This window comes from Paramormyrops kingsleyae, chromosome 17, assembly GCF_048594095.1.
Source record: "Paramormyrops kingsleyae isolate MSU_618 chromosome 17, PKINGS_0.4, whole genome shotgun sequence".
Taxonomy (NCBI): domain Eukaryota; kingdom Metazoa; phylum Chordata; class Actinopteri; order Osteoglossiformes; family Mormyridae; genus Paramormyrops; species Paramormyrops kingsleyae.
Window position 1 is genome coordinate 3,163,529 of NC_132813.1, and position 22,059 is coordinate 3,185,587.

The 22,059-nt window shown below is 50.3% G+C and overlaps 1 protein-coding gene across 1 annotated transcript; it reads right to left on the reverse strand.

Annotated features, from left to right (window-relative positions):
* Positions 1-821: 821 nt before the first annotated feature.
* Positions 822-12,288, reverse strand: tiparp (TCDD-inducible poly(ADP-ribose) polymerase). Its single transcript, XM_023792643.2, has 6 exons — positions 11,953-12,288; positions 10,291-11,223; positions 4,110-4,338; positions 3,574-3,761; positions 2,426-2,680; positions 822-1,568 (listed from the first exon to the last, which is right to left on the reverse strand). Exons 2-6 carry the CDS (start codon positions 11,193-11,195, stop codon positions 1,121-1,123), a joined length of 2,025 nt encoding a protein of 674 aa, XP_023648411.1. The 5' UTR covers positions 11,196-11,223; positions 11,953-12,288; the 3' UTR covers positions 822-1,120.
* Between the last annotated feature and the right edge of the window lie 9,771 nt (positions 12,289-22,059).

The window sequence follows — 22,059 nt, forward strand, 5'->3', positions numbered from 1 at the left end:
CCTAATTCCACACACTCAGTCGGCAACAAGCTGCTTCTGCCTGCTGGGCGTTTTGCAGTGGTACTCTTCAGGTTGCACGTCCGCTCCGAGGAGGTAGAATGGCGAGGGGGAGGGGGAATATGGTGCAAAGGAGCCCAGCATGACAGTGAGAGCACAGACCCCCATACTGCTATCACAGGAGGCCCAGAATAGCTCCTCCTTGTATATGCCTGTCTGCTCCCTCCCCCTCCCTCTCCCTGGCCCCTCCCTCCACAAACCTGCAAATCATTCAGGTCAACCCTACCTCTCTCTATCCAAGGATTCAGGCAACTGCTCACGGAATCCGCCCCCCCAGGCCCATATGGAATATGGACCCCCTGTTCACCATGGGGGTGGGGACACAGATTTGTGTAGTAGTAATGACAGTAATTCTGTATAAACAGGTGCTCCTGCTGTTTTTCCTGGCTGTGTGGAGTTAGGGATTGTGGGATTACATGCTGATGTCACCTGACAGGTCAGAGAAACCAAGCTCTTCCCGATGTCGCCTGTCTGCCACTAGAGCAGAGGGCAGCCAGCGTGTAAGGAGACCCTGAGCAGGGACACGAAGGGGACACAGGCTTGCACAGGCCACCTCCCTTAGCTGTCCATCGTGTCCGATGACGACGCTTGCTCCGGGGATTGGGGGGCAGGATTGGGGGGGGGGGACAATGGTTTTGGCGTTGGTGCCACTTCATAATAGGCCACCACACACGCCGCGATGCACAAGCAGAATTGGACTTGCAGAATATAACTTTAAACTATTACAAATGGATAATTAAAAAGAAAAAAAAAATCACCGGACATTTCATTAAAACATTTTTAGATTTATTTCAGTGTTACATTTACTAACATAAATAAACATTTTATGAACAAAAAGGCACACAGTTCAAATATAAACAGAGAAAAAAATGTATGTACAACTTCTCACATAACATGGGGGGGGGGGGGGGGTAACGAGATGAAGCAAGCCGATGAGGGTGTAGTTGCTGGGGGGGCGGAGTCACTGGGGGGTGAAGACGCGCGGCCCCCAAAATCCCAATTTGGGGGGGTTTGGGGGCAGGAGAAGTGAGGCACAGAGGGTCAAAAACACCGGCAATGTCGTTCAGACGGACACGGTGCTGGGTACCTCCTCGTACTGGATGATGAAGTAGGGGTAACTCTGGTCATCATTAAAGATGACGAATATCTGGGGGTCCAGCCAGTTGTCCACGCAGGAGTCGTACAGGTCGCTAGAGGGGTCCCTGGGGTTGAGGGGGGGCGGACGGCGCATGGAGGGATTGCCCACTGTGACGCGGCCCGTCAGCACCTTGGCCAGGAACATGAAGTGCACGCCCTTCGCTGAGCGCTTGGAGAAATTGTGCGAGTACACGGCCTTACGGGCGAAGTAGCTGCCCTGGCCAAACATGGTGGCGTGTTTGCCGCACACGCGTGGGTCAAAGTTGTGCTTGCAGATGCCTTCTACCACGTCCTGCGACGTGCCGTGGAAGAGGTGGCGCTCGTTTAGCATGCGGTCCATCTCCGACATCTTCCTCGACATGTACTCCTTCTTCCTGTTCCGGGGAAGAAGAGGGGCAGGGGCAAGAGGTCAGTGACGAAGACTTCGGAAGATTCCAGAAAGCTGACAGTTGCCGCTCCATACACATACATAAAATGCAATTTCGTGCGGCTATTTCTGGGACAGATGTTTCTGTGGGCGTCAGCATGACTGGAAGGTGCATTGGGGAAATGTGCAGATATCACCACAATTTCCTGTATTGCTTACAGTTTCCTCAAAATGGATGATGGAACCGGGTGGCCCAAATCAGGCTTCCCTCTGGACCCCTACCCAACCTTACAGAAGATCGGCGGTCTCAAGGCTGCTTCTGGCCTATTTGCCCCGTTAACACTGAGCACCGTGGAGTGCGCTTCCCTTATCTGTGCCGGGCCTCTCCCACACACCCCTTGCCCCCCCCCCCCATCGTCTATTCTGCGGGGGCTCATGTAGACACAGAGACGCACGCACCGTCCATGACTCAACAACATCCTCCCTCCTGTCTGACTCATCTGCCAGTCCTGAGAGCTTCAGGCAAAGTGAGATGTTTTCATGGGTGGTGAGAGAGGCCCCCAGGTGCAAAGCCACAGAGCCCATTGCCGTGAGAAAAAGGTCCTCATTCAACTGAAATTCAGACCCTTCAACGGCCTGCTGCCAGTGACAGCCGACACTAAATCCACGTGAGGCTATGAAACACTAAATCCTGTTTGTTGCCAATTGAAGAGCAAATTCCTAAACTCAGTCCACGGGATACGTTTTCCAGAAAAATTCTGTGGAATTCTGAGTTTTGGTGTGAATTTTACTCTTAATCTGCTCCAGAACTTCTGCTGGAACTCAGATCCCCGGCAGACACTTGGATCCCTGCTAGCTACTCACCTCTTGTACTTCTCCCAGAGGAAAGGGTTCTGAACCCGGAGGATGCGGAGAATTCGGAACTTGGTCTCTGACACGGTCTTGTGGAAGAGGCTGTAGACGGTACGGTAGCTGCGGTCCTCCCGAGCCACGGGCACCTGCAGAAAGTCCTGGTAGGAGCTCATCGGCAGCCAGGTCTCGGGGTAGAGCCGCGAGGGGTCCGGTGAGGTAGGCGAGACGGGCACGGGGCCCTGAGTGGAACCCAGTCCGCTGAGCGTCCTGCAAACAGAACACAGAACACGGTTATCCGTCTCCTTCAAGGCAATACTGTTAAACGCGGCTTCCAACATGGCGGACCCCAAACTGCAACACAATGGGGCAGCGACCCGAACGGCGCAGGCAGTGCGCATGTGCGGAGCCAGAAGGGGTAACATCTGGGTAAATGGGGGCGTCCGGCTAAGCGCTAACCTCACACAACTGGAAGGAATCTTATCGTGACTGTCGACCAGCAGCTGTGTGACAGCGGCTGGCTGCAGAGCACCCCGCCTCCCCCCCCCCACCCAACAAGGCTCCCACACGCTTGCACCGGGGATTCCAAGACGCCCGAGCAAGACCGTGGGAGACACTAATCCTGCCAGTCAACTTCACATGAAAAAAAAAAGATTGCGGTCAATTAAAAAAAAAAAAAAAACGGAAGGACGGGCAGAGGGGGTGTGAGGAACAGAGCTGCTTACTGAGTTACGGGGGCCTCTGCCAGAGGGCTAATGGCCCCCACTGTGGCTAGGGGAAGGCAGATCTGCACCCCAGTGTTGAGGCTGGAGAGATAAGAGGGGCAGGGTAGAGCTAGCTGTGGATCTGTGCAGGCTGAGAGCGACACAGAGATGAACACCACAGGCGTTCCCACGCGCTGACTTTCACACGGACAGACACGCACACACAGTCATACCGGCACAAGCGCTTAGACGTTTGCCCACTGTTTACTCCTGCGGCTCTGCTCCCGTCAGAGGCGCTCCCACGGCCAGCGTCGCACGCGAACTCGCAGTCTGCAGCCACCCGCCGGGTCGCCACAAAGCCGCCACCTCGGTCTGGGGCACGAAAGCTGCCCCTCCCACGCCACCCCCCCCGCAGACTGATGCGGGCGGCTCGTTGAGTACGGCTAGATTCACACTTACTGTAAGTATGGCGTCAGCATCACAGCCGAAAGGAAGAGGGGCCTCTTCCTGATCTGCCGGCGGAACCCAAAGACGGCGTTCTGCTGAAAGCCCTCACGGATGTTCAGGATGTACTGGTTCTGGAGTGTGATGAAGCGGACCTCCTTCAGGCCACGGCTGCTAGCCTCTTCGATGAGACGGACCACGGGCTGGAGGACGAGACGAGATCACCGTGAGTCCACTGGTGCCGGGCCAGGTTCAGATCCGAACCCACCCACCAGGTTTCCCAAGCGGCTAACATTATGGAAGGACCAGTGACCTGTGAGACCAAGCCACCTTCCCACCGGCGGTTGCTTGTGTGTGAATGTGTCCGTAATGTAAAGGTCGGCCATTTTGGTCTGATACCATGCAAACTTCCCCTTAGGAGGCTGCAGTGCTCATGAGGAATGTGAAGATGACCAGCATGGAATAAACCAGCTGGAATAATGAATATGTCTGGCTGTTTCTAGGTATATCACGTGGTTTACGACTTCTGGGGGTGGCCTGTGTGCACTCACCTCAGAGTATTCCCTCCAGCCAAAGTTATCTCTGCAGTAGTACTTCCATACAGTGTGACAGCTGGGGACAAGGCTTGAACTGGTGGGCGCAATGGCCAAGACAGGGGGCGTGGCTGTCGGGCTTGGGGGCGTGGTCGTCGGGCTTGGGGATGTGGACAGACGTCTGACCAGGTCGAACTCCACGTCGACCACCTGCATGGTTCCGAAGTGCAGGGTGAACGCACGGCCGCTACGGGAAGGATGAGACAGAGAGTGAGAGATCCGTGGATGCAGATGGTCCACCTGCATGTCATACCGACAGACTGGCCTACATCAATGGAAATCCACGCAGAGATATTCAAGGTCCATCAGTGAATCACTAGCGGGTGCTACTCATTGCACTGGTGCCAAAAGGACCCCCCAACCGAGACAGGCAAACACTTTTCATGCTCTTCAGACAAACAAGCATAATAGCAAAGCACATGTTACTGAAACCCTGCACACGAACAAAAGGTCACAGTTCAACCAGGACAGGGTGATCCAGTAGGCTGCGTGCTCTCTGTGATCAAACCACGCCCCCCACTCTCTAGATACTAACCCCTATGTGGACCTGAGCGGAACATAAATCTCCTTCAGGCTTTACTCAATCACACCCCTGATCCCCCCATTAAGGTCATTCTGCTGCGTACATCAGAAGGTCCCCAAGGGCTTGAAACCACAACCTTTTCAAGGGCGGGGGGGTTTGTCAATAGGAACAGAACCAGAGACAGAAACTGTTAGACCAGGACTGACTGGAACAAGGTCTGCTAGCTCAGGATAAAGGCGCCCATTAACAGGAACAGAGCGGCCACTCTCTCACATGCTGTCAAACACCGGGAACTATCCTGACTGGCTATGAATGGCTTGTTCTAGAACCTGGGGAGGGGAGGCTCAGTAATTAGAAATCTCTGTCCTATTGGAGACCCCGTCAGATGGTTGCCCACCCTGTTCGCCTCCCACCGTCTTGCGCTTCAGTCCCTGGGTTGGGAACACACTGCCTGCACAGCTCAGACAGTCCAGGACATGGTGTGTCTGACTGCTGGTGTCAACTGCCCCCCCCCCCCCCCCCAGAGCTGGCTGAGATACCGGTCCCCGGAGGCCGAGAATCATGGCAGAGCGCCGAGCCACAGCGGAACAACATGAAACCGTAACAGAATCATACTGGTTACGTGTGTGGATGGATAGTCATCTCACATCATTCAGCAGCGTAGGAGGACAAAGCAACTGGGAGCCACTGGAGACCCTCAGCAAATGTGAACTGGGGGGTGGGGGGGTTAGGGTTGGGGGGGTTCACTTTGTACATTTGCACTTTGTTCATTATAATGTTGACCCTGTGCTAACTTGCATATGACAAATAAAACTGAAACTTAGGGGGGGGGGGGGGGCGGCAGAAATGCTGAGTAATGTTTCTGCAGCAGAGGGCCCCCCCTCTGGGATTCCACTCCACTCCACGTCACACCCACATGCCAGCTCAGGAGACAAACCCCATGCGGTTCAAACCAAAAAACAAACAGGAAAATCACACAGCTCCTCTGGCCTGGGATGGGGCAAACAGAAAGCAGACATGCTGACAGAAAGGAAGGGAAAACCTCCCCCTCTGCCCCCCCCAGCAGTGAAAACCGGCACCCAGAAGAGTGTGTTCCTTCACAGGATGGGACTGACACAGGAACGTGCAGTGACTTCTGGGTAATACAGCATAACAGAGGACACCCAGCATCAGCAAATAATGAGAAGAAAACATATTGCGAGCCCACTTCACCCCCCCCCCCCGAAACACACAGACGCTCTCGCAGTAACCTGACAAACTGCTCAAGCACCCAGCAACGCAGTTTCATGTCAACGCCTGTGTTGCGCAACAAGGCGTGACGTGCTGGTGGGACGGGCCACAGGTAGCCACAGGTGCCCGTAACCACAGGGCGGGCAACAGCACGCACAAAGGCTGGGCGCTGAGAGCCTTCGTGTTGTGGTGCGGGGGCAGGGGAGGGGGGTCACAGCCTCACAGAGCTATCAGGGGGTCCATGACCCCTGTGGTGGTGAACCTCAATGTGACCCCAGACAACCCATAAAACCACCACCCCTACTCCCCCCACCCGGCTTCCTGCCTCCCAGGGGGCAACCAAGTCCTACACTAAAAATAAAATTCCATGGGTTAAATTAAGTGCGAAGGCCAATTGTTTGTTGGCGAGTCGGTTAGAGGGACGGTTTGGCTGGGGTTCCTAGTTGGCCTAACTGGGGCAAATCCAGCTGGCCATGGGGCAGGGGGAGGGTCGCCGGCCCATGACGTGATGTCAGAGAGAGTGAGGTCACCAAGCTCACAAAGGGCAACTTACAGAAGGACAATCTGGGCAAGAATAGGTGAACAGTAAAAGGTGGTTTGTTTTTTATCACGTTTAAGTAACGAAAAGGAACCTGTCCTGGTCACATCATTAGAAAAAGATGGACTCCTGAAGGTTCTGAGGTCAACTTGGGAACGCGAGAGACAGCCGGGACACGTGAGAATGAGCAGCAGATAACAGCCGGCACACCTGAGAGCTAAAGCGGTCAAAGGGCACCGCAAGCCTGTGGAACCGGGAAGCGGCAGAGTCATCGCACACACAACCTGTTCTGAAAGCTCCGGAAAGTAAAACCTGGCTGAGTTTCAGCAAAAGGGAGAAGCAGCTTGTCATGCAAATGATGGGTTATTTGAATTCAAATGAAGGAGAGAGAGCGAGCGTGGGGGAGGGCAAGAGAGCTGCAGGCAGAGAGCGACCCCCCTCCCCCCAGCGACGAGGGGCCGGCCTGCAGTAGGAAACGGCCCATCAGCAGTACCAGCATCACCCGTTTAGGCACCAATAGCAGTGAAAGCCTGGACTACCCCGTCTTGTTGACACCAACAGATGAACCACACGGAATACTCCTTTGCCAAATATAACTGCAGAAACAAAGCGGGTGAAGCTTTGGCAGAAACAGCAGAGTCAGTTAGTGAGTTGCAGAAAAAGAGGGTCATAGTTAGAGTATATTTAGAGTTAGACATAGAATAGGGTCATAGTTTGAGAGAATACAGTCATGGATATACATAGAGTAGGGTCATAGTTTGAGAGAATACAGTTAGGGATAGACACAGAGTAGGGTCAGAGTTTGAAAGAGTAGAATCGGGGATAGACATAGAATGGTTAGGGTTAGATAGAGTAGGGACGGAGATTGAGAGAGTAGGGTTAGAGTTAGACAAAGAGTAAGGTTGTGGTTATAATTAGTTATAATTAGTTATCATTAGAAACAGGGAGTAGGGTTAGACACAGTACAGTTATAGTTAGATACAAAGTAGGGTTAGAGTTTGGGGGAGTAAAGTTAGAATTAGACATGCAAGTAAGGTTAGGGTTAAACACAGAGTAGGATTGTGGTTATAGTTAGATATGGAGTAAGGTTATCATTATAAATAGAGAATAGAGTTATAGTTAGACACAGAGTAGGGTTATAGTTAGACACACAGTACGGTTATGGTTAGACAGTTAAAGAGATTAGGAGTCAGACAGAGAGCCCCAGCTGAGTTTTAGTGAGGGGCTATCATGAGATACACAGAGTGTGGCAGTAGGGTTGGGGTTAGAGATCAGAGCAGCAGGACAGCAGAAGGTCTGCCAGTACGCTACACCCAGCCAACACGCATTCATCCTCTCACAGCACTGGGATGAGCTCTCAGACATGTGGAAAGAATGTAGTCTGTCTGGGCGTGTAATTCATCTTATAGGGATCCTCTCACATTCAGTCACACACGGCGGTATTCCTCACCCACTGCGCACTGTAGCACCGTGCCTACCTCACTAGCACGCTGCGATTTAGCAGCCAGGTGTGCTAAGCCCCCCCCGGGCCATGACCCCCCCACCTCCTGAGTGGGAACACACCCAGCTCATGGTGATATCATCTCCGGTCACATTCCTCCAACACACACACTGACCATGTGCCGATAAGGCGGTTTCACCTGACCGGGTGATTGATCGCCCAGGGCAGCGAGCGCGACGGTGACACACATGTATACGCAAACTCGAGAACGTGCGATGCAAACGTCAGACAAGCCCGGGGAGACCCCGCCCACTCTGTGGACGGAACGTTCCCAAACATCCACGGGTGCGACCAGTTCCACCAGGGTGGGGCAGCTGCCTACCCAATACTCTCAGCATGGGAGACGCTCAGCGCTAAGAGCAATGGCAGTCCTTTCTATAAAAAAAAAAAAATCACACAAACACACCAAAATGTTCTACCTTGCTGAATCGGAGTGACACAAAGCTCTGACTGCAACACCCTCAGCTTACTCCATGACGCTGTGGCGGATCTGCATCTGGCATAAAGTCACAACTCATTTCACTCACACACACACACACACACACAGACTTTAAGAAATAGAACCGCTAAAGGCCTTCCCACCAACTAATGGAACAGTGTGATCAAACCACTGTCCTGCCTTATCAAGATCCCATACATCAAGGGTCTCCAACCAGAAGTCCCAGGTTACAAATCGGTGTCTCTAACCACCACGCCACCTACTGTCCCGTCATTAAAGAGAAGAAATTGGGATAATGGAAAAGCACTGAGCGGGTTTTATGAGCACACACCATGTCAGCTGAGAGTCTCGTGTCAGGGTATAACTTGCCACCCAGAGGGGGGGGGGGGGGGGGGGGGGATAGGACACACAGAGGGAAAAAGCGATGCAACAGAGGAAGAGGACAAAGATAGGACAGAGAACAAGAAGAAGGAAGCACCTTGGGAGGAGAAGTGTGCCTGGAACCGCCGACCCGTCGCCCACAAAAGGGGGAAATGGCTAGTCTGCCATGGGTGGAGATTAAAGGGTTAAAAGGGAGCTGTGAGTAATCAAGATGGGGCCCAGCCTGGCACGGTGATTCACGACACAACTGCCACGTTCTCCGGTTCTCATTCCACTCAGGATGGTTTCGAGCTGTTACGCCCTCAGCCCCCGGGAGTCCACATGCCACTGTCCGATTTGCGCCTGGATGTTTTGTTCCACAAGAGCCCCCCCCCCCCCTCCCCCGAGCAAGAGGGGGAAGTGTGTCTCACGCACCCATACAAGCATACACACACACACACACACACGCTGTGTTTAATATTCACACATATAACAACAGATACAACACAGACTGAAGAACACTGAGCCTGTGTGTGTGTGTGTGTGTGTGTGTGGAGGGGGTGTTCAATCCCCCAGTAAGCTTCAAGGATTGTATGTTTGGGACTAAGAGAGAATTAGTTGCTGGTGGCCCCTTAAACCCTTCCTTCTTGACTTCCAATGAAGGTACATCTATCATCCACAGTGATGGGGGGGGGGCTGCCACCCATGACCCGGCCATTAAGGCTCTGGGAATGCAAACTGGGACAAGGATAGGGAAGGAAAAAAAAACCAACAGTGACTCAGAACACTAGTCTTTAAATAAACACCAAGAATTAACTGCAGATCACACATTACCAACTTCAACCAACATTGCAGGTCAACAGCAATATTATATTATTGTTCCAACATAAGCAAATGAGCACAGCGGGTAAATGTGTGAGCTGGGATAATCAGTGTGAGAATTCATTGTGTGAGCTGGGATAATCAGCATCAGGCCATATCAGGACCAGGGTGCCACTTCCTGCTTGTAACTACGTTTGCATACGCTAATTTCGGCAAAAGCCGGCCGGCTGCGCGGTCTCAAACCACCCAGCCATCAAAAAAATGTATTTAACGTATGTGTCACTGTAGCCTGGGGTGAATGAGAGGGTGGCAGTGTTTGGAGCTGAGCCCGCAATGTGAGTGTCAAGGAAGGTGTGTGTGCGCGTGTGTGTGTGTGTGTTTCAGTTCACTGCACCAGACAATCAGCAGGTCATGCCTGTTCACTAACCAGCAGCACTTCCTCTTCACAGCCATGCCGATTGGAGGGCACCGTGACTTAACCAACTAACTAACTAGGGTGGTTGATTAATCCATAATAAAGCAGCGGGGGGGCTTTGGTTGTGTCCAGAATCGAGAGACCTGGCAGCAGCACTGTCACACCGGCGACACAGGACGCGGCTCCCTCGGCGAGCCTTTTTGCGCTCTCAGTGTTAAATAATCATCTTATTTTAACAGTACAGTGAACGGTATTAAACAGAAGCAAGCAAGCAGAACCGCGGCGACGAAAAAAGACGATCAGGCACTTACTGAAACTTAAGGCGGACGTGTTCATTGTCCGGATTGCAATAGAGCCTTTCCAAATGCTCTTGGGAGTCATCCGATATACTTTGCCAGAGCTGGCCGTGAGCTTTTCGGATCTGCCAGTGGTAGGGCAGCACGGTGTGGTGCCGCTGGCAGTCGCTTCCGTACACACAGACCCCCTGCAGGAAATCCACGCAGATTTCCACCCCGTCCCCTTGATGCGTGTGATACTGAAGCTGGGTCAGCAGTTCAAACACGAGATCCAAGGAAGCTTCTTCGCTTTTATCCTGAAAGATCTCGCTTTTCAGTTGGCCGTCTTTGATGGGGAGGCAATCAGCTCCCTGCAACGACCCGGAGCTGTAGATGCCATTCATTTTCCCCCCCTCACAGGGGGAAACGACCGCAGTAGGCGCCGCCGCGTCCCGTGTCTGCGACTGGAAATGGGACTCATCGGGCGCCATCGTCACCTTTTGTCCCCTGTCCCCGAGCTCCGTCGCAGGGTCGGTTATGTCTCCGTCTCCCCCGGCATTTATAAGTACGGAATCTGCTCCGTCGTCCTTCAGACACACCTGGTTAATCCTCGCCTGCTTCTCCACGGCTGCAGCGCAAAGAGTCGCTTGGGGTCTCGCCGGGTTTTGCGGCACAAAAACTCCATCGCTAGCGACAAGTGTGTCCGAGTTCAGTAACGTGGTGAGAATGGGATCCTCTAAAGCCCTTAGACATTTGGAGTCCAACTTCCTCTGAGCGTGTTTCTTCTTAAAATAAGGTTTAACCAAAGGTATTTTGTCCGACAGTCCCATCTGCTGCTCCGTAAATCCTTCGCCTCCAGTGACCAGACTGAGCGCCGGTTCCTGCATAACCTGCTCCGCCGTATCTACCGGCTTTTGTAATAGACGCAAAGTTTTCTCCATGGCCTAACCGGGAAACCACTCGCACGACCTAGTCAGGTGTAGAAAAAGGAGAGAAAGTTATCAAACGGGTCGGCGGTATCACTTCGGTCACGTTATTTGTGGACTCACCTTATTCCTGAGTCAACCGCTTTTTCTAGTCCAACCAAACGGCGAAAATCGGCGTTATCACCGGGAAAGTTGTACATTCCGAAACGCAATACAGTATCCTATAAAGCGTTACAAAGTGACACATAAATCGACCAGCTAAACCGAGTCCCACTGACCGACTCGAGGACAGAAACGAAACTGAGCCTGATCGCGTCTGCCGGTGGCAAGGAAACTTTTCGTCTTCTCACGAGTTACGTGATGCGATCACAGCCTGCCAACACTTTGATAAAATCACTGTTAAACTGTAACAGATCGCTCTTCCTACGGTGGTTTGATCACTTAAAATCACATGTATCAGGTCGGGGGGCATTGGTGCCTGTCAGAAATCGCGGCCGAGCAGGTCTGCACGTAGTCCCTTTGTTAACGCGATCCCCGGGACACTGCGGCGCTACAGCGCACTGAACAAAAACCACCATTTTAAACCCCTTTTATGTTGGCAAACGAGACCGGCACAGAGTAACACGTAACGTATAATACAATAAAGCCCTGAAATTACAGGAATATAAATATATACTAACTATATCCTAAGCAAAAAAATCAGGAAGCTGGCCGATCTGCCTGTGACATCCAATTTTGTTACAGCACGTACGCCAATCCTATCTAAACGTACCGTGAGAATGATCCTCTTCCTCCCCCTCTGTCCTTCTCTCCGTGCCTCAGGTCCGCTCCGATCCTACGCGTTTCATGTCCTCGTCGATGTGCGCTAAGTTTTGCGCTAAGCCGGAGCTCTGCGCTGCGTCGCGGACCCCCACACGCAGCTGTCGCAGGGCAGCCAGGCAGTCTGTGCGCTTCCCTGCTGCCGCGGCCACTCGCTGCGACCTGGAGGCGGAGTTTCGCGTTAAAAGGCAGATAAGCTAGGGGAAAAAAATAAATAATGAAACAGGTCTTTCGGTAACAGGAAGCTGAAGCTACTGTCCCGGCGTCAGCGTACAGTATCTGTGTGTCAGCTTGCTGACGCACGCCAATGGACGGCTGTGAGTAGAGATCGGCGAGGCCAATGCGGACTTTCGTCCTTGTTTGCATTTGGAGACCATATTCAAACTTTTATTTTCCAGTACAGGAAGGATGTGCGAGCAGAAATGGGAGACATGGGGGGGGGGGGGGGGGGGGGGGGCGCGTCACTTTTCTCAATATAACGCTGAAAGCCCATCTCAAGATACACTGAAATATGGAAAATTAGGAATTTCACCGAAAGTGACTGGGCATCTCTATAGGCAATTACCGGGCGACACCTCCGGTGGAATCAAGACGCGAAACGAGGCGCAAGGTTATTCTCTGAGCCGATGATGGCGAGCGCGCATGCGAAGCTGACATTCGGAGCCGCGGCGGATCCGGGGACCCCAAGCCCACACGATCCGAACGGGATGTTTAAAAGACCTGGCAGCTCTGCCAGACGTGCCGTCACAGCGTCAAAAAAAGAAATAAAGCGCCAAATTATAATATAGACTCACCTGCTTTAAGAAAAAGAGCTGACGCAAACGAATAATTGCTTGGTTACACATCTATGCGTTTCAAACATTCCCCCAAACCCAGATACGTAACGTCCCATTGTTCCTGCAGCGACCTGTCAGTACTAGCCTTTTCACAGAATAACTGCTTTTAGGAACCCGCAAACACACACACTGCAACAGGTCTCAGACTAATGGCCATAACAGCCAAACTCGGAGAAACATCACAGACGATAGTTATCAGGAAAGTATCTTACTTTTAAGACACACCGTTACCAGAAATGTATTTCTACGGGGTTAGTTCGACCGCTGGATTTCGCCGACCTGGGGAGGAGTGGGTTCACATTCCTAATTTCAGTACGTGGCTACGTGCTTATTTTAAACTGGCCTTTCACATTAATCAAGATGTTTTGAGTGATAGCAGATCATTTTAAACAACAAAAACGCGGTCTGTGTGGTTATAAATAAATAACTTCGTCGTGATTTGCTCAAAATTCTCAGCCACTTGTCATTTTAGTACTTATTTAAATTAGATCATACCAGAAAATCCACCAGCGGCTGCGATCTAGGGGGCAGTCTTGGGTCTAAAATGATCCGTAGTACAGTGACCTAAAAATAAGAATTAGATCAAAGTTCTCTGATTACAAACGCCGGTAATGAACGTGATTTAACAAAAAACTACAACATGTGGACTAGAGTTTCACAAAGCCAGTTTGGCGAGTAATCTGCTGATAGAACACAGGTGTAATTGCCGTTAATGTTTGTGAATTTAATTTTAAATTAACTGGACACAAACAATATGAAAAATTATCAATTACCTCGATTTAAGCTGTTATCTGATGACAACAGTAGTATCGAAAGTTCAAGAACCAGAGGAACTGAGACTTATCAACTTTATTTTGTTGTCGTTTCATTAAATCAGGCTGATCTTGCCAGTTGATACGATGGTGTCAGATTATTACTGGTGACATATATTTGGAGCTGGATTCATGGCCTGATCTCAGAATGGCTGTTACCGCTGAGTGGGGGTTCCTTTTGGGGGACCTGTACAAGCCAGAGGGATTGGGAAGGCTGGGAATCAGGGCCAGGGTGCCTAATGGAAACGTTTGTGGGAACTGGGATACCCCCTCTTCTCAATTCCCAGTCAAACTCCCACCTGTGGGGGGAGGAGGGGAGGGCAGGGGTCATGGGAGGGAAGCGTAATCTGATGCTCCTTCAAAGCAGGGCACTTTTCCTCAGGTCTTTTAAACTGATCCAAGGGTAGGGCCCTGCTATTGTTGGGGAGACGGGGCGCAAACGTGAGTCAGTAGGCATGAAAGAAAGAGAGACATGGCGTGACCCTTTGTCTTGCGACTCGACACGCATCCCCCCCCCCCCGCCCCCTAAGAAGAGCTGATGGTGCGCCCCGATTAGGAGGCTCAAGGAAAGCCAGAGAGAGGGAAGCTGGACGAGACCCAGCATGTCAGCCGGGGGATTGGGGGAGTGAGCAAGAATGTTAATGACCCTGAAACTGGCCGGGCAGGTTGAAGACGGACGGATGCCAGGGATGCCTCACTGGGCAGACCGAGAGCCAGGCAGAGGTCCCCTCGCTTGGCCACGCTACTCTCTCTTCATCCAAAAAAACCAGTGTCATGACAAACACACATATGTGGAATGCTCTTAATGGCCGTGCTCACCTCAATGGAGAATAAAAGCTGTGTTCAGTCGGCCATGTTGTTTTCATCGCTACGTTAGCAGCGGCTACGTGCTAGCAGCGGCTGGAAGAGTCATATTTGGTTCGCAGCCTCCGCAGTGGACTTGGTGTGACTGTGACCATGTCAGAAACAGGCCAGTGATCTCAGTCCAAAGTGGTAAACAGGGTGGGGGTGGGCGGTGGCCCAAAACCCCCCAGCTTTCATTTCTGTGCATATGCATGACACTGGGAAAAGGAAGACTATAAACTTTCCTGTTATTGAAATACATAACGTGAGTGGGTCAGACAGTTAATTTTACCATCCAGAAGTGTGTATGGGAATGGGAAAGACACTTGACCCCCACCCCCGAGAGTGCATGCGTTGGGCCGGGGGGAACAGGAGAGATACTTCACTTCCCTTCCTGTGACTGCGTGCGTTGGGCAGGGGGCAGCGGCTGTGAGACTCCGTGCTCTGAGGGTGGGGTCTGTACTTCGGTTTCTTTTCCGTACGTTTATGGGGGAGGGTGTCACTGGTTCACTTTCCTTTCAGCGAACGCAACACAGCAGCTGTAAACAGCTTGTCAGGTCTCAGGAATGCACCATACGACAAGACTTATCAGGCTTCGCCTAGCAGACTGCCTTCTGGACTAGTCTGCTGACCAAACTGGAGAAATGGCCTTAGTTACATAGTTACAATACATAATAATACAAACTGGCTGTAAATCCGGGGCTGCCTAGCCATAAAGTAACACTACATTTTTTTCTGTACTTAAGAACGTCCACAACGCACATGGATAGGAATGACGTTTTTTTCTTCTTCTTCTTTTGTTGTAAATGTGTGGAATTAAACTAAACCTTTTCATTTTCGAAATTCCTCTTCTTGTTCCCCTTGGTGATCAGGCCAACATACCATGTATGGGGAGTGACTGCCGTTCAATGCAGCCTTTACCTTATGTAATTAACACAGAAAGTCCTATTTCTGTCAGAAAACGGAACTTCAGTACTGTAACCACGACAACCGCAGCTTATCTTGAAAGTCTGGGTTTTCAGACTGTCAGGAATTCTGCCCCCCCGCCCCAACATACGCAAATCAGCTGAACAGGTATGAAGCTGATCTGTCACTCTTAACTATATTTATAGTGTCGCACTAAACAACTCATTATACCCTGGAACCATCTTTGATCCATCGTCTGATGGAAGGGAGGCAGTTTTGTCATCCTCCGTTGCAGCAGTACGTCACACATGTGCGGCTCACGTCAGGGGAGGAATGCAAAAAAAAATGGCAGAAATGCCGTGGAGGTTGTTGTTTTTATCGGCGCAGCGTCACACCGAAGCCCTGATAGATATTTGCCGGTCACAGCCAATTCCCCCCTCGGTCAGCTTCTTCCCCGAAGCACGTCTGGGCGCCCGGACACAATCACGATTTGCCTCCGCTAACATGCAGGTACTTGTCTGGTCTTGTAACGCAGCTGTGCGTTGAAGAGAAGTTAAATCAACACAAAGTCAGTATACAAAAAAAGAGACTACGTTAGTCTGGGTTTGGGGGAAATCCGTTTTGTTTAATTAACAATAATAAAGGATTATGAATCCTAGTTCTAAGTCGGGAGTTTAAGCGCATTTTCTGTCTTTGTTTATATGTATAATTTCTGTACCATCTATAAAAAAGGCCCTCAAATGAGCATGTTCCGCTTACAGGAATATCACAGGACAGTGATAAACAACGCGTAACCCTTGATGTGTGCCCCATTAAAGAAGTAGAGAAAAAAAAGTCGGTTTATCTGACAGGAAGCGGCATGATAATATACCGTAAAGGCTTTACTTGGCTCCAATACCCAGAAATTCACATTTAAAAAGGTGCGGTTCGAGATACTGCTCATAGCGGCGGGGTGATTCAGCTGCAGCGGCCGGCTGCGGATCCTCAGTGGAATTAAATGGAAAACTGAATAGAGGCGCCCCCTGCTGGTGGCAGGCTGCTGTGACGTGTGAATGAATACAAAGCATAAAGAAAAAAAACCAAACGTTTAATAAAATTAAATAATGGACCATTTGCATACTGGTGATGTTTATTGGTCCCGTGAATAAATATCATAACTAACCATGTACATTATGATGTACTTGTAGATCTTTCGGTTCTGGTTTGTATTTTTTGAAATATTACTCGTTCCATCTAAGCTAACTGAGCAGAACAGAGTGTGCTGAAACTAAAGGATGTTCCGTTTGCTGTTTCACAGGACACCATGTGTTGCAGAAAATGCAAATTCGGCTACCGAAATCATAAAAGCGTGCGGCGGTCCCGAGAATCGCATGTCCCGGCAATTATAAAGTTACCCCATCTGGCCTGCAGATGCTTATGTGTCAACTCTGGGTTATTCTCCTTACGAAAGGAAAACCGAATAAGTATCCTGATATAACTTAACTCCATCTGGGTCGGTCAGCGGTGCGGGTTTTACTATCCGAAGAATTTCCTGAATAGCCGTAAAAACCATCCGCCCCGATTGATTTACCTCGCCTGCATTCTGCTGTGTTTTATGCGTATCCGAAGCCCCCCCGCATAAATGCGCAGTCGGCTATCGCTCCTTATAATGTGGGCCTTTGAGCTGCGGAGATCCACGACAGTCATACGGATCATCAAACCGACCTACGCTCCAGCCGCGCTTGTGAGGCGACTGAATGTCAAACAGGGAGAATAGACGATTATGGAAATTATTGAAGCAATTAATTACCATTAGAACATGGCATGTTCGCTGATGTGTGAAGCACATCTGCATGCTTAACTCGATCATTCCCCAGGCTGCCTGGCCCCACTTATTCTCAAGCACCCCCCACAGTGGCACTTAGAAACATGTCCACAGTCATTCACATTCCCTGTGGAGTGAACAGTGGGATCCCAGATGTGTGGCTGCAGGGGTTTGGTCACAGAGGTGCATGGGATAGTGGGGACCGGGGCTCCTCAGACACATTCCCCCTCATTCTTAAGAGGTCAGACATGTCTGCACACACAGCAGCCTGATCCACACACCTGCAGCAGACACCAAAGGAGATGACGTCACAGGGTGGGCAGTTTGACGGATGGACGGACAAAAAGCGTCCACTGCACCACAGTGTCGTCGCAGCTGCTTTAAATATCCATCCTGCTTGGCTCTTCCTCACGTAACAACATACATTTTGATTGTTTACTGTCCGGCGTCTGTGATGTAACCCAGGACACGCCGTCATGTTTTTCAGTTTGTCTCATTCGTTTGTGGATGATATTCCACCCCACTGTGCATTCTCAACCATTTTAGGGTGTGAAAGCACATACTGTCTTCTTCGCTCTTGAACAAATGAACAAACGTTTTCTTCTGTGGACAAAAAAGCATCCCAGTCAGAACCCAGATATTGCCTATTAACCCTGACTCTATACACGTTCTTTGGTCTAAGCCAGTTTTTTTACCAGCTCAGTCCTTGGAGACCCAGAGACAGACCACGTTTTTGCTCCCGGGAGCTGGGAGGGAGCAAAAACATGGACTGTCTGTGGGTCCCCAAGGACCGGATTGGGAAAAACTTTTCTAAGCTTTACTGCATCCCTCACAAGATCAACCTCAATCCAGCTTCTCCACCATGGCCGTGAGTGATGGACCCCCTGCAAGTCTTCATGAATCATTGTCAGAAGACAAAGACCAGCAACGTGGGAGAGGAAGAGCCCAGCTGCCCGATGCCACAGCGCGCTGGCCAGTTTCCTTTTTTATACGTCCTGTGGGGGGTGGGGGGTGGGGGCAGGGAGGGTCAGCACCAGGGTATTCAGAGTTTGCACTCCACATTAGTTTTGTGCAAACCATTATATTTGGAGAGGCTGAAGGCAATTCCATTTCCAAGGATATTATTTTCTGGTAGGATGCATGTTTGTGTTGTTTTTCGTCTGGGTGGGTTTGCTTTTTCATCTCAAGTGTTCTTCACACGGGGCTGAGGCTCTGGAAACACTCTGACCTTTAGATGGAGATAGTCCAGAGAGCCTTTTCTGCCAAAATGTCAACAACGTATATTTTCTTTTTTGTTCTTTTCAGCTAAGCTGGGCATGTTGATTAACCCTTAGGTGTCCCCACTGTTCTGGTCCAAGGTGTGCAAAATCTGTTTTTGTGTTTAGTGCATGTTAGTTTGTACAGAGAGTAAAGGATTATACTGTGTTGGCGATGCCGATAAATCCACTTCTATTTGAGCTACATCAGAAACCTTTTTCTTGTCGGGTCTGATAACCAGGCTACGGAAATATCTCCTTTTGAAAGACGAATCACCTGAAACTCAGAGACTGTCCAAAACAGTGCATCAATACCGATGCGTCAATAAAACGTGTCAGGGAGGTATACGAGAGGCTCCTGGGTGAACAAACAGTGTCGAGTGCCAACAGCAGCATGTGACTGCAAGAGCGGAGCAAGCACTTCCCCGGAGTGAACACTGATACATGGAATGGGGGCGGGGGCGGGGGGGATGAGTCGACTCCTCTGCCTTCATATCAAAGAACGCTGAGAAGCTGGGAGGAAACATACTGGAAAAGGAGCGATAAAACCATCCCAAAATAAAGTCAGTTTCTAGTTTCTTACCATGACCTAACCCAACGCAGAAGGGGGAGACCTATTTTTGGAAAATGTACTTTACACGAAATGTAAACAAAAATCCACTACTGTCTTCCTAAAAAAAAAAAAAGACACACAAACAGAACCCTAACCCACTACTGTGTATGCGCTCTGTACGGCTCATAGGAGTGTTTGCCAAAACAGTGCAACGGCTGAAATACGAGACATAAACCTCTGTGGGATGAACAGCGTGTCTCCAGAAAGCACCATAAACATAGCCGTCTCTCCTGTGCGCCCTCTGGCTCCACCGCGATCCTCCCGCACCAGACGCAGGAACCACCTGCCTCCTTAGTCTGCATGATGCTATTTGGGACGGAGATGGACGAGGGCGGAATTGTGGAGCATGTTGGCATGTGGCTGTAATGAAATGCTTGTGAAGGACATCAGCACATGCATAATTAAGTCCTCTTATGATGCTAAGGCTGAAAATACGGTTTAAGGAGGTGATGCCCCAGATACTATTCTGCTTCATTCTCCAGCTTTCACTGGACAAGAAACACCCCTGACATAAGGAATGGACACTACACTAGTAATAAGGAAATTGGTGGAATTGCTTGAAGACCTTGATGGAACGGGGATATTTCAACAGCTCGTGCTTAAGCCAGTGAAACGTTTCTTAATGCGAATGTGAAGCCAGACTGAAACTTCTACTTACGATAAACCCAGATCACCTGGGGGCAGAGCAGCCTGGCGGTGAACTTTGGCCTTTAACAAGAAACAGGCAGTGACAGTGACACCTGGAAACACCTTTTGTTTATTAATTCGCACAGGATTTCTGAGTGTGTGCGACTGAACTTGATTAATGATTTACTGTCAGCTGTGATGCAGCATTCAGAAGAGACGTGGCAGCCTGTGGGTGTGGAGGCTGGGCTGGGGTAGGGTGGGGCAGGGGGGGTTAGAAACCAGTTGCTGTAAAACAGGCCCTAAGACCTGTCACCGGCTCACAGGGAGACAGACTGCCATCCACAAGTCAGCAGCCAGGAAGTTTATATTATAAAGCCATGTTTTTTTCAGGCGTCATATCAGCAGGAGAGCTCCAGATATCTCAGTTCCTCAGGCATCATGGTTCTGAAGTGGCAGACAGCAACATCACCAGAGCCACAACAGAAGGACACAATACGTAAACAACGCCATCGACAGGTAAACGACAGCAGCGACACGTAAACAACACCGTCGACATGTGAACAACTCCAGCAACATGGAAATAACACCACTGACACGTAAACTGCAGTACGACGGCGACGACACTAACACAGCAACCATGACGACAGAAAACACAGCAGCGCACATTCAGCAGTAACAATAAAACTGTGAGCGGCAGGCAGGCCTGACCCTCATCTCCCCAATCAGCCTTAATCCCTAAATCATCGGGGGCCACAGTCACGCTGGATGACATTCTGTGCGCATGCGTCTGCTTGTTTTTCCTCACTCGGCTGTTAAGATTCTTCTTGATGGTTTTGTAAGAAGACACGCAAGGACCAGAAGTCGCTCTCTGTGCTGAGTTCCCGACTGCTGGTTCTTTTGGACTTCAGTCATGCTCAGGGACAGCTCTGCTCTTGCTGCGGTGGACACTCACAGGGAAATGAAGTGGGGGGTGCGCTGGGGGCCGGGGGCCACGGCTTAAAATGGCAGAGGTGGTGAGAGTAATGGATCCAGACAGGTACACGTAGTACTGCGCATTGGAATTCAATTCAGTACTGCCCCGGAACAGTCATGGCTGGCATGGGACGGAATGTCCTTGGACACTTGAATGATTCGTCCCTCCGGGACAGCCAGTTTGGCTTCCAACTAAACTACTGTCAAAGTATTAAAGCTTATGCTGAGTTTATAAACCAATGACTTCATCTCAGGACATCAACAAAACCAACAAAACAGGACGAATCCCAGCATCATTAAGAACCTGAGCCTTAAAATTGTGGTTGTGCAGCTGACTGGGGTGACAGCCATGCCCAGAATGACAGCAACGTGACAATATTAAAAGCAGGATATGAGTTGTGGGCGTGGCTATGTGTCCCACCTCTGCTTCTGATTGGATATCCAGTAACAGCTCCTAAAAGCCCTTAAATCAAATTGCAGTCCGGTGCCAACTATCTGTAACCTGAAAGTGACACGAACAAAAAATACTTGGGGACGGTCCCTTTCGTTTAGCCATGACCATTTTTCGACCTGTGTGAAACTTATTTTCTTTTGCCTTGCTTGTAATTTGTTTTGCTGCATATTGTTTCAGCGTCTATATGTTGCTGATTCAGCATTTCTCAAGAACGAGAACATGAGAAGACAGTGCAGGGTTTCAGACCCACATTTGTACAGGATTCATAACATAAACAGGACTTTTTAATTATGTTCTATATTTATTTCCTTCCAGAGAGGTAATGTTCCACTTTCCCAAAAGCAACTGGTTCATCTAGGTCTTCCCTGCCTGCATCTGCCCCCCTTTCGCCTTGTCAGTGTTGTTCCCACAATATGGCTCCACATTGCCGTTTCGTGCTGAGCCTGGCTCAGCCACCAGTTGTTTGCTGGGAAACACCAGCCCCGGGCTTAGCTGCAGGGGTTGGTCCCCATAAAACCCTGTTCCAGGCAGGGTATACAGGTTATTCTTGGTACCTTTCAAGGGGAACTTTGTTGGATGGTAGTTTGTGTGGCCTCTCATCACAGATGTAGTCACCAGGGGACTCCAAACTCTGGAAAACAGAGCTCTGTGGATCGTCAAAGCACATAAACCACTCCGCTACGGTTACAGTCCTCAGAGGGTTTGAGTCAGCTGAGGTGGCGGGGTGACAGGATGCTGTGCCTGTTATCGGAAGGTCACCGGTTCAAATCCCACAGTGATTTTACCATTGCGCCCTTGAGCAGGACCCCTAACCCACAATTCCCCCAGGGAGCCTGCTTTCTCAAAAATGTATGACAAAGATATCTGCTAAGTAAAGTAAGATTCAAGCACTATATTATTATTGTGTAACGCAATGAAGTTACTTGTATGACAACCC